General features: G+C 47.5%; 1 protein-coding gene across 1 annotated transcript in view; it reads right to left on the bottom strand.

Annotated features, from left to right (window-relative positions):
* Nucleotides 1–12,629, bottom strand: part of GOLGA3 (golgin A3) — a 38,181-nt gene extending 25,552 nt beyond the window's left edge. Inside the window, exons 1-3 of the mRNA XM_086683337.1 lie at nucleotides 12,358–12,629; nucleotides 3,905–3,991; nucleotides 3,053–3,166 (exon numbers count right to left, since the gene is read on the bottom strand). Of these exons, the coding sequence (XP_086539463.1) occupies nucleotides 3,053–3,166; nucleotides 3,905–3,991; nucleotides 12,358–12,629 (473 nt within the window). The remainder of the gene's footprint in view (nucleotides 1–3,052; nucleotides 3,167–3,904; nucleotides 3,992–12,357) is intronic.
* Between the last annotated feature and the right edge of the window lie 720 nt (nucleotides 12,630–13,349).

Below are 13,349 nucleotides of genomic sequence, written 5' to 3'. Positions count from 1 at the left end.
ACCTGGCTACTTCAAGACCCAACTACCCCCAGGACTGGGTACCCCAGGACCTGGCTACCGCAGGACCGGGGTACCCCCAGGGTTGGCTACTCCAGAACCCCGCCATCCCCAGGACCTGGCTACCCTCAGGACAGGTGGGCAGGCGCTGCAAGGAGAGGGTAGCAGCGACCTTGGCACGGCCTGCTGAAATCAGTGCTCTTATGTATCTCTGCTTCGTTTTAGCTTTCATTAGGTTCCTGGGAAAGAAGTGCCTCAGTCCCACGGGTTAGAAGTTAAGGGGGTGGTCGGTAATGAATCTGGCAGCTGGCAGGATGGGGGCCGGTGTCAGAGGTGAGAGCTCTATCAGCCAGTAGTGGGTCTGGTCAGGGACCAGACTTTTCACTTAGTGGCTGAGTCCAGTGAGGGTGTGAAGCTGGGTCTCACCTGCTGTGAGGACATGTCAGTGGTGGGGCCTGGGAGATCACTAACAGGAGACCACCGCCAAAGTGATCCCCCTTTCCTACCTGATCCTGGAGAAAAGCCCATTCATCTTTCAAGACTCACAAAAGCCACCTGTGACGTAAAGATAACCCGATGAAAGAAACCCAGAGTGATTTTATCTCCAGCCCAATCTCCTTTAATTGTAAATACTCCAGAATGCCCTCTTTACTTTTTATTGAAATGTAACATATATACAGAAAAGTGCACATGTATGTACATTTGGTGATTTCCTACAAACAAAACACTCCCTTGTAACCACCACCCAGTTAAGGAAACCTAACCTTAGCAGAACACTTCCTGCATCCTTTGTCTTTTCCCCCACCCAAGAGTCACCAGTGTCCTGATTTCTCACACCACAGATGAGCTGTGCCTTCTTGAACATTATATAAATGGAATTGTACGGTATAATTTTTTTTGTAACATGCTTATTTAACTTAATCTTATGCTGTGGGATTTATCCATAATGTGCATTTAGTCGTAGATGATTTATTCACATTGCTGAATTCTTCTGTGTGTATATCCCATTATTTTTTTTACTGTTGATAGACCCCATATTTGCCTACTATGAATAGTACTATAGAATATGAATATTCTAATACATATATACTAAGTATACCTCTTAAGAAAGAAGGGGAGACAGGAAAAAGATACGTATGCTTACTTATTTTTATTTTTGCAAAACAATAGAAAAATAGCCAGAAACCAATGAAATAGGTTTCCTACATGAGGTGACTGTGAATGTAGTAGAAAGGTAAGAGAAAGAATAACTAATCTGAGTATACTTTTTTTTTTTAGTGTTTATTTACTTTTGAGAGAGAGACAGAGTGTGAGTGGGGGAGGGGCAGAGAGAGCAGGAGACACAGAATCCAAAGCAGGCAGGATCCAGTCTCTGAGCTGTCAGCAGATAGCCCGACGTGGGGCTCGAACACATGAACCATAAGATCATGCCCTGAGCCGAAGTCGGATGCTTAACCGACTGAGCCGCCCAGGAGCCCCTACTTTTGAACAGTTTTAACTTGAGAACTTTTTATATATTTCTTATATATTTATACAAATACTAATATTTGTATATTAGATAAACAATGTATATTAATATTATACAAATATTAATATTCATATATTAAATAAACAAATTTGGGTTTAAAACATTTAAAATTGAATACAAAAATAAAAGCACCAAATAAATAAATAAAAGCACAGGGGCGCCTGGGTGGCGCAGTCGATTAAGCGTCCGACTTCAGCCAGGTCACGATCTCGCGGTCCGGGAGTTCGAGCCCCGCGTCGGGCTCTGGGCTGATGGCTCGGAGCCTGGAGCCTGTTTCCGATTCTGTGTCTCCCTCTCTCTCTGCCCCTCCCCTGTTCATGCTCTGTCTCTCTCTGTCCCAAAAATAAATAAACGTTCAAAAAAAAAATTTAAAAAATAAATAAATAAATAAATAAATAAATAAAAGCACAGACTTCACTGTATTTCAAACAAATGCTATGATCACAGAAGAGAAATACAGAAACACGAAGAAGCCGTCCAAGTAGATCGAAGTACAGTACCTTTGTTATGAGCGGGAAGAATTCCTAAAGCCAGGCTTATTTTTGGTTGTTTTGGAAGTAGCATGGGCATAGAAATTCTAAAATTACTTTTGTGTTGTATAACTGAACACATGATTAAATAACTGAGTAATGATTAATATTAGTGGGAACTAGGATTTTCCCTGTGGGAGGAAGCAGATACAGACCCTGAAGAGAGAAGGGGAGGCCAGTCCCATGAGGTTAGATTAGGGTTAGAATATTAACATGCATTCATAATGGACATCTATATGTGCATGTGTGTCTATGTCTTAGCTCCGTCCATTAAAATGGCCTTGTTCTAGGGGCTCCTGGGTGGCTAGGTAGGTTAAGTGTCCAACTCTTTTTTTAAAGTAATTATTTTTAATGCTTATGTATTTTTGAGAGAGAGAGAGAGTCAGAGCACGAGCAGGAGAAGGGCAGAAAAAGAAGGAGACGCAGAATCGGAAGCAGGCTCCAGGCTTCAAGCTGTCAGCACAGAGCCCGACGCGGGGCTCGAACTCACGAGCTGTGAGATCATGACCTGAGCCGAAGTCAGATGCCCAACCAGCAGAGCCACCCAGGTGCCCCAGTGTCCAACTCTTGATCCCAGTTTAGGTCTTGATCTCAGGGTCATGAGTTAAAGCCCTACATTGGGCTCCACACTGGGCATGAAGCCTACTTATATTAGTAATAATAATGGTAACAATAATAGTAATAAAATGGCTTAGCAGTAATGACATCTCAGGAGCAGTGAGCACACCCGCATCCACACTGAGGTGTCTAAACCCCACTCTGCGCCAACAGGAACGAGGCTCCCTTGGGGAAGGGGCTGACCGAAGTAGGGACTGTATGGGACTGAGGCAGGGCAGGATCTGCTGGCACAGTCCCTCACAGATGTTTTTCTGGAGTCTTTACAGGCTAACCTCCATCGCTCGCTCCCAACTCTGGGCCCTGTCCCTTCCACTAAGAGAACAAGGGATTGAGTCCTTTCCACCTGGAGTCTCCTTTGTCCCTTCTCCTCCTCCCGTACCTGCCCGCAAACCCCTGGTCTCCTATCCGAAGGTAGGCCACGTCACCGGCCTCACCCCGGCACCAGAGGTATTTAAGTGGTTCCTCTGCCCTCTTGTCGCACGGGAACCGCAGCCTGGGGGCACCCCCACACTGAGCGGGGGCCAGGCAAGGAGAAAGAGCCTCCCCAGACTTCAGGCAGGTGACGCAACCCTCCTCAGGCCCCGCGGTGTGCCTCGGGGACCCGCAGCTTTGGAGACTGGTGCTGGCCCCGGACACCTCCCGTGTGGCTGTGTCGCTGTACAAGCTGTCTGCTGACAGCCGGCCCGCTGCCCCCACCTCAAGCCCGAGATGTGTCACTGTGAGTGCGGGGACCACGGGAGGTCACCTGCTCAGTGACTGCAGAGCAAAAGGACCTAGGGACCCAGAGCGCCACTCCACAGACGGGGGCTCCTTCCCCTTCTCGGTCCTCACAGTGCCGCTCGGGCTGATGGCAGACGCCCGCATGGGCAGCCATCCCTGGCCCCTGTGCCCTGGTCCTTCCGTGTTCACTGCTTCCCTGTGGTTTGCCCCCCCCGCGCCGGGGGGCCGAGGAAGCCTCAGCAGGGTACCATGTCTGGGGGCCTCAGGTGGCCGGCCAAAGGCACGGCCTTCTAGACGCTACAGACGCCAGCATCCTCCCTGTAGTGCCCACATTCCCCTGTGCCTTCCGCCCCGAGCTGTCAGGCTGCCTGGACACGCTGTCCTTCAGGTCACCGGAGAAGGACAGCACGGACCAGGCCCTGCTGAGCAAGTGCATACCCCGCACCTCCTGTCCATAGCTCCTTTGGGTCAGCCCGTCTTCCAGCACGCAGGGAAGGAGAGCATCACCCACCTTGCTGGGCTCTGTGCAGAGGGGCCCCGGCGATAAGGGCCGGGCAGTTCTGCCTGCCTCTCCACCTCACTTGAGTGGGCCCCGGGGCTGGAAAGGAGGAGGAGGAATGGGCGTGGGGTCCAGCCACTGCTCCTCTAATGAGGGGCACAAGTAGCCTGTCTTCACCCCCCAGCCTGAGTCAGAAGGGTAGGAGGGGAGGCCGCCTTCCCAACCAGAGCTCCCCTGACATCCCACTGGTGGGTGGGGGGCGGGGGTGGTTCCGGCCTTCTCAAGGGCCCAGCTCGGGACCCAGGCACCGAGACCCGGTGCTCGGTTTCTTGTAGCCCCTGCGGCCGGGCGCCTCCCCTGGTCCTTCAGACAACGGCGGTGCGTCTTGGCTCCAGAACCAGCCTGCTGTCCCCGCCTCGGTACTCACGGCTTTCAACACACACTTGTTTCTTTAAAACGTTTAAAGCGTGGATGGCTCTGTTGGAAGAGCATGCAACTCTTGGTCTTGATCTCAGGGTTGTGAGTTTGAACCCCACTTTGGGTGTAGAGTAAGTATTTATTACTTCAATAAATAAAACTTTCCAAAAAAAAAAAATGGGGCGCCTGGGTGACTCAGTCGGTTGAGCGTTCGACTTCAGCTCAGGTCATGATCTCACAGTCCGCGGGTTCGAGCCCCGCGTCGTGCTCTGTGCTGACAGCTCGGAGCCTGGAGCCTGCTTCCGATTCTGTGTCTCCCTCTCTCTGCCCCATCCGCACTCATGCTCTCTCACTCTCAAAAAATAAACATAAAAAAAAATTTTTTTTAAATAATAAAAATAAAACGTGAGAACACAGCAAAGTTTTGACAGTAAGCTATTGTGGCTATGCTTGTGTACGTGCAGATATACCATTTTTTAAATTGTTTTTTAAAGTTTATCTATTTATTCTGAGGGGGGCGGGGGAGGAGGGGCAGAAAGAGAGGGAGCGAGAGAATCCCAGTGTGGCAACAGGGAGCCTGATGTGGGGCTCGAACTCATAAACCCGTGAGATCACGACCTGAGCCGAAATCAAGAGTCAGGCACTTACCTGACTGAGGCTGCCAGATGCCCCCAGACATACTCTTTCTATATATGTGCTAGTGACCCCCAGCCGAAATCAGGCTCAGGGCACCAGGCAGCTCCTGCATTTTAGGGGCCACGTTTCCCCTCCTGACTCATTCCAGCAGGCAGGGAGCGGGGGTCTGCAGCCCAGCTGCTGAAATCGTGGCGATACCTGCTTTCAAGTCTGATTCCAGGAGCAGCAGAGGGGAGGAAAGACCAACCAGAAGTCCGTGGAGCCCTGGAGAGCCTGCCCGGGGGAGGGGAGGACAGCCTGGGCTGGTGGCAAGAGGGAGCTTCTGCAGACAGAGGGCCAGGGTACAGGCAACCAGGGAGCCCCGGCCATTCCCCTCAGGGCCCCCTGACTGTGCCCTGATTTCTAGCCCTGACCCTGCCCTCCATCAGGAACGGGTGTCCTACTTAAACATCGGCCCCGAGGGGCTCAGGGCTGGGACGTGCCCAGTCTCTCTCACGGCCCGGTGACGACTCGGAGAGGCCAAGGGCAGGAAAGGCAAGCAGGCTGACATTCGTGCGCCACAGAGCTCCCCTTTAGCACCTTCGAGAACATCCAACAGGGTGCACATAAAACATAAAAAATAGCAGTTTCTAACACACAGGGATGCCCGGGTGGCCCAGTCGGTTGAGCATCTGACTTCGACTCAGGTCATGATCTCGTGGTTCATGCGTTCAAGCCCGTGTCAGGTTCTGTGCTGACAGCTCGGAGCCCGGAGCCTGATTCGGATTCTGTGTCTCCCTCTCTCTCTGCCCCTCCCCTTCTCACACTCTTTCTCTCTCCTTTCCTCTCTCTCTCTCGAAAATAAATAAACATTTAAAAAAATTAAAAATAATAAGTTTCTAACACACAAAGCATTTTGTACAAAATGTTCATGGCACCGAGAAAGCCATTCGATTGAGAACACAATGACTTTGGCTCTTACTCTGAAAATCAGTGTGCAAACTATTCACGATGTGATGGTAAAATGCCACGAGGCACACCGGATCAGCGGGATAAGGTGTGTGCGTGTGCACGTGTGTGCTTGTGGCACCTTCACTGCACACACCTGTGTCCCAGGCTGACTACTGAGTCACGCTCACCTGAGCCGCTTGGGCTGGTAGTCCCAGGGAAAAATTCCCTCAGGGGCTCACACTGTGTCTTCAGAAAGCGACTCTCGGGGCGCCTGGGTGGCTCAGTCGGTTAAGCGGCCGACTTCGGCTCAGGTCATGATCTCACGGTTCGTGATTTCGAGCCCCGCGTCGGGCTCTGTGCTGACAGCTCAGAGCCTGGAGCCTGTTTCGGATTCTGTGTCTCCCTCTCTCTCTCTGACCCTCCCCCATTCATGCTCTGTCTCTCTCTCTGTCTCAAAAATGAATAAACGTTAAAAAAAAAAAAAGAAAAAAAGAAAGCGACTCTCATTCTCTGGAACATTTGGAACCCAGGGCATTTTTCTCCCTCAGGAGGTCATAGCCTTCTACTTCCCGATGTTCCTTGTCTACCTCTCTGATTCAACTTAAGAAGAATAACAAGGGAGCACCTGGGGGGCTCACTCCTTTGAACGTCTGTCTCCGGATTTTGACTCAGGTCATGATCCTGGTGTTGTGGGATCGAGCCCCGCGTGTGGCCCTGCATCAAGCCCCGAGTCAGGCTCAGCAGTGGGCATGCAGCCTGCTTGGGATTCTCTCTCTGTCTCCCCTGCTCTCTCTCTTGTTCTCTCTCTCTCTCAAATAAAAATAAAAAAAATTAGGGGTGCCTCGGTGGCTCAGTCAGTTGAGCGTCCAACTTTGGCTCAGGTCATGATCTCACAGTCTGTGGGTTCGAGCCCCGCGCCGAGCTCTGTGCTGACAGCTGGAGTCTGGAGCCTGCTTCTGATTCTGTGTCTTCCTCTCTCTCTGCCACTACCCCTCTCGTGTTCTGTCTCCCTCTCTTCCTCTCTCGAAAATAAACATTAAACAAATTAAAATTAAAATTAAAAAGAAGAATATAACTTTGGATATAAGCTTTGTTTTAAATTTTAAATTTTACTTTTTTTAAAGTTTTCATTTGAGAGAGACAATGCAAGCAGGGGAGGGGCAGAGAGAGAAGGGGACGGAGACTCCAAAGCAGGTTCCACGCTGACAGCATGGAGCCCCACTCGGGGTTCAAACCCATGAACCGTGAGATCGTGACCTAAGCCAAAGTCGGATGCTCAACCGACTGAGCCACCCAGGTACCCTTAAGATTCAATAATCACGCTTACTAGCACTAATTAATATGATTGTTAAATTAAAAATTTTAACGTATATTTTAATATAATTTACATTTATCATACATACAATTTATAATACATATAAAATCTAATATACTTTTAAATATAAATCTTATTATATGCTAAGCCAATTTTAGAATAATCCTCTTACAGCTCAAATTGTAGAACCAGGCAAATGGAATAAGAGCATACATGTATTTCTTTCTGTTGACTTACTTTGCTGTTTCAAGGGAAAATGTGCATGTTCTCAGGCCCTGCCACTGTGGGGATAAGCTTAGGAACTCCCTGAGCCTGCACGGACGGGTTAACAAGGCATGAAGAATTACAAAGCCAGAGGATGCTCACACCCAAGTTTGGGTAACAAGGTTAGGTAAATAGGTATGGAGAGAACAGCCGAGGCCCTAAGATAGAGAGGGCGGGGCCAAAGCCCCAGGATAGGGAGGGCGGGGCAAAGGCCCCAATGCAGAGGTATATGAGGTAAACAAGATTAGGTGTTCAGGGCGAAAGCGCCCCCCAATTTAGTACTGTAGCAGAAAGCTGCTTTCACAGGAAGGAAGGACCAAATTAGGTAAACAGGTAAACAGGGCTATAGACCACTGCGGGCGAAAGTTGCCCAAAGTGGAGCTAATTAGCAAAAGAAAGGGGCCTTGGTGACCCTGAGGTAGCACGCTCTGTCTTTCTTGTCCCCTAGGCTGGTAAGATACGCACATGCAGCGCCTATGTCTGCTGCTCAGCACCAGGATTTTGTTTTGTGTTGACCCAAACCCCTAACACCGTGTATCTTCAAAACCCTCTTTCCCTCATGCCCATGAGTTAATATTCACAGATTTATTGTCTCTTTGGGCACGTCCATCACCATGTTTGTGAGCCTTCTGATCCTAATTAAAACGGAGCAAGGACCCTTAGTCGGGGCTGTTGTCTCCTCCTGGACATTAGCCATCTCTCGCATTTTAATCCTGTGTCCTGCTTTCGTGCTGGACGAGAAAGATCTCTAGACTCAGAGTCTACAACACGCCACATAGAGAAAAACGTCATTTATGCTTTAAATTCTAACTCAGGGTCTGTCTTCCCACAACTCTTCATGATGAGCTCAGTCACCCACAACAAACGAACCTACTCTTTGCCAGGGCCACAGAGTAAAGGCAGACTTGTGGCCCATACAGGTCAGCTGAGTTCTCTGCAGCCATCATTGCTCCGGAGTGGACCCCGCAACCAAGGGTGCAGCTGAGCAGATGACCTTGATGTACTACACTGTTTCACTGTTCCCGACCAATTCATCCACCAGCTTTATAAAACTATTATTCGATCACCAGTTTATCAACCGGGTAGTAGAATTTCTTTGTCCTATCTTTGTGGTAAATGTTCTAACTGGATAAGCACATGCACAAAGGAAAGTTTTCCAAAACAATTAGTGCTGCACAACTGTGGGAAGGAAAAGTGTACATGGAAGTGTCACACACTATTTAAAACTTGAAAATCAACAGTATTAATACTTACGAACATTTTGTAAGATTCAGGCCACATGTTTTAGATTAAAAGAGTCTAGTAGACACTAACTGGAATAATCGAATAAAGTATTTCTTTTTTACAAGGGAAGAATACATTAACAGTGTGCGATTGTGTGAATTACTTAAAATTTGAGAATAAGGATTTAATATTAAAAAAATCTTAAATATGGGGTGTATAATACTTTTATTTTGTGGAAATAAAAGGATGTTAATATGTAACTTGACAGTATCCATTCTTTTTCAAGTGTTCACTAATTTATTTAATCAAAGTTTGAATATTATAGACGAATCTGTCCTATCATAACATAGAACTTCCTGTGATCTCAAGATGCACCCAGTGTGTTCAACAAAGAGTAATCTCAGAATGGCTGATTTCAAGAGGTTGTGAATGTCTTATGCTCTGTTTTGTTCTAATTTTTTTTTAACGTTTATTTATTTTTGAGACAGAGAGAGACAGAGCATGAATGGGGGAGGGTCAGAGAGAGGGAGACACAGAATCCAAAACAGGCTCCAGGCTCTGAGCGGTCAGCACAGAGCCCAATGCGGGGCTCGAACTCACGGACCACGAGATCATGACCTGAGCCGAAGTCGGACTCTTAACTGACTGAGCCACCCAGGCGCCCCTGTTCTAAATTGTCTATACTTGCAGGTGATGTGAGTGTGAGCCCTATATGTAAATTGCCACTTAAGCTCCTATGCATACATGCACTCTAGTGATTATAAAATATGGTGACCAAAATTAAAATGTGAAATTCAGCGGATAGCTCTGAAATATTTTCATGTGGTTATTTACAAACAGGGAAACTGTGGGTTACTAAAGATGCCTTCATAATCTCTGTTCCCAAAAGACACTCAGATTAAAACAATTACCAAACACGGTGAATGTACACTCTAGAAATCCATAAACGTCAGCCTCTGTCCATCCTTATCGTGAAGACTGATTTCAAAAGCAGGAGACTATCTTCCTGATGGCTTTAGGAGTCCGGTACTACATCGCAAGTTCTAATTAATGCACAAGTTTCATATTGACAAAGCGTGTGGCCTCACCCCAGCTGACTCGAAGCCAGTGGTGGGTGATGGTCCAGTGAGACCAAAGAAAGGACCTAGAGAGAACGACGGGGAGACAGGCTTCCTGGGGGGACGTGTGTGCAGGGAGTCCGGCAGTGACCAAATGGACAAAGTATCGCCGCTGGGATCTACGTGCAGCAAGCTGTTAGAGCAACTAACCCAACAACTACCTGGGCCGTCCCCTCCTTGCATGGCCAGCGTGCAAGGACACCTTTGCTTACAAGGGAGACACTCCAGCTTGGTCACCCCTGGAGTCCCTGACCTGGAACGCTGAGCACGTTTTTCTACATGTCCTGCCTGATGGGAATATAGAGGGAGGTCAGGGTCTCTACATTCTCAAGGCAGTGATTGACAGGGGCACCACACCAGCGATCCAGCACACGGCACACACACACAACTTTGAACGTGCCTACCGTATACATGAGAACACTACTGATGTGGCCGTAAACCGCAGTGGGACAAGCCACGAATCATCTTTCGTAACTTGTACATCCACCAGAGTGTGACACATAAACATTCATCATTCCCATTTTATGATCGGGAGTCTTCATGATGAAATATTTTAATTCTTTACACATAATTGTCTACTTATAAATAATTATTTTATGTGTAAAATACACAATTTACTTGTTTACTTATGTATACATATATACCTTGAAGAACATAGCGTATATATGTCATAAACACACACGCTGAGATATTTAGATGAGTTAAAAACTATGAAACAATAGCCCTCAAAATAGATGAAATCTATAGCCATTACTATATGAAATAGCCGTTACTATATGAAACATTAAATGTTTCATATAAACATTTTTACTGAAGAATTTTTCAAGTGTCTTTATGAGATATGATTATGTTTGTTTCTATCTAGGCAACACAACTTATGAGCCTTTCTCAGGGGTGCAGTCCCTCAAACTGACAATATACACCGCACTTCTATCAGCAATAAGGTTTCCTCCGCCAGAACCTGGGCTCCTTCTCTTATTTATTGAGTTGTAAGAGTTCTTCATATATCTGTATGTGTGAGTTCTCTCTCTCTCTCTCTCTCTATCTCTCTCTCTCTCTCCCTCCCGCCCCTTCTCCCTCTCTCTCTCTCTCTCTCTCTCTCTCTCTCTGTCTCTCTCTATATATATATATACCACATACGATTTACAAATATTTTCCTCCTCTTCTGTGGGGTATCTTTAAATTTTCTTGTCTTTTGAAGCACAAAAGGTTTTAATTTGGATGAAGTCCAATTTGTTTTTTCCTCTGTTGCTCTTTCTTCTAAGAATCCCTTGGCGAACCCTCAGGGTCATGAAGGGCTACCCCTAAGTCATCCCTCTGGGCCAAGCTGCCTTCCAGACTATATTATCTTGCCTCCCTACCAGCAATGTAGGAGTTCCAGTAGCTCCATATATCTCTTCACCAGCACTCAATATCATCAGTCACTTCTTCTGTTTGTTGTTACCATTTCTTTTTTTTTTTTTAAACATTTATTCATTTTTTTTTCAACGTTTATTTATTTTTGGGACAGAGAGAGACAGAGCATGAACGGGGGAGGGGCAGAGAGAGAGGGAGACACAGAATCGGAAACAGGCTCCAGGCTCCGAGCCATCAGCCCAGAGCCTGACGCGGGGCTCGAACTCATGGACCGTGAGATCGTGACCTGGCTGAAGTCGGACGCTTAACCGACTGCGCCACCCAGGCGCCCCTGTTGTTACCATTTCTAATAGGTGGGTATTCTAATAGGTAGCATTTCTGATAGGTTTCTAATGAGTGATAATCTCATTGCGGCATTAAATTCCCTAGTAATGATGTGAGTCATATTCTCTTGTGTTTATTTAATATACATAAACTTTCTCTGAAGTGTTCAACTATTTTGCCCATTAAAAAATTTGAGTTGTGGGGTGCCTAGGTGGCTCAGTCGGTTAAGCATCTGAATTCAGCTCAGGTCACGATCTCACAGTTTGTGGGTTCAAGCCCCGTGCCGGGCTCTGTGCTGACAGCTCGGAGCCTGGAGCCTGCTTCAGATTCTGAGTCTCCCTCTCTCTGCCCCACCCTCTTTCTCTCTCAAAAATAAATAAACATTTAGGCTCTGGTACAGGTTCAGGTTTGGGAACTTTCAGGATGTCACTAGCAGAAGTGGCCTCTTGTACTGAAGGTTCTTTTACTTTCACTGATGGTTCTGGGAGCTCTGGAGTTTTTTCCTTCTTTTCTGGAGCAGGGGAAGGACTCCGGCTCTTGGTTCTGTGGCGGGAAGACCGAGAATGACTGCGCTTTCTCTCTCTCCTGACAGGGGAAGATCGTCTTCTAGGGGAAGGAGATCTGGATTTGCGTCTTCTTGGGCTCGAGACCTCTCCCTTTTTTCTCTGCTGCTTTCTTTTTCTTCCTTATCCCTCTTACCCTTGTCTTCATCTTGCTTTTCAATAGATGCCAACTTTTCTTGTTCAGTTTGTCTTTGTTTTATTTCTTCTTTCTTCAGTTCTAGAAAAGCAGAAGGGATTCCAGCGATGTTTTCTTGTGCACTTAAGAGCAGGGGCCACAGTTCTCCCATAAATTCTCTAGCATTTTTTCCATTCAAAAACCCAGTCAGGTTGATCTGCATCATTTTGGAGTCTGGATTCTTCACTTCCAGCTGGTTGAATATAAACTCAATCACAACATCATCTTCAAACCCAAGGATTTCCGTTACTCGTTTTGTTATCCAAGGCTTTATAACCTCCAAATTTACTTTGCTCATATCCACCTTTTTTTCTAGGCATTCTCCAAATTTCAGCTGCTTCAGTAACTTCTTCTGTTTGTTGCTGAACCGATTATCCCGTTCTGCACTCGTTCCGCGGAAGAATCCCGCGGCCATCTTGCTGCCTCGCTCGGCGATCGCTCCCTATCCCGAGATACACCGCGCCCTCTGGAGAAAAATTCCAAAAAAGAAAAGGAGAAGGAGAAGACCCGACCGAGATCTCGGTCACGTTCCAAATCAAGATCCCGGACACGGTCTCGCTCTCCTTCTCATACTCGACCTAGACGGCGTCATAGATCCCGATCAAGATCGTACTCCCCGAGAAGGCGGCCATCTCCTCGAAGAAGAACTCCACCAAGACGAATGCCACCTCCACCCAGGCCTAGAAGAAGTAGCTCTCCAGGGAGACGAAGAAGGCGTTCATCGGCGTCCTTGTCCGGAAGTAGTTCGTCATCTGCTTCGTCTCGTTCCCGGTCACCGCCGAAGAAGCCTCCTAAGAGGACATCCAGCCCCCCTCGGAAAACTCGTAGGTTATCTCCTTCAGCAAGTCCTCCGAGGCGAAGGCATAGGCCGTCACCTCCAGCAACTCCGCCGCCAAAAACTCGTCATTCCCCAACACCCCAGCGGTCAAACCGTACAAGACAAAGTCGTGTTTCTGGCTCTCCAGGGAGAACTTCAGGTAAAGTGACAAAACACAAAGGTACTGAGAAAAGAGAGTCCCCTTCACCAGCACCTAAGCCTAGAAAAGTAGAGTTATCTGAACCGGAAGAAGATAAAGGTGGCAAAATGGCTGCCGCAGATTCTGTGCAGCAGAGACGTCAGTACAGACGACGGAAC

This window comes from Puma concolor, chromosome D3 (genome assembly GCF_028749965.1).
Source record: "Puma concolor isolate L17-30 chromosome D3, mPumCon1.1.hap2, whole genome shotgun sequence".
NCBI lineage: Eukaryota > Metazoa > Chordata > Mammalia > Carnivora > Felidae > Puma > Puma concolor.
The sequence above is the reverse complement of the archived record's forward strand: the minus strand, read 5'-3'. Positions and strand labels throughout refer to the sequence as shown.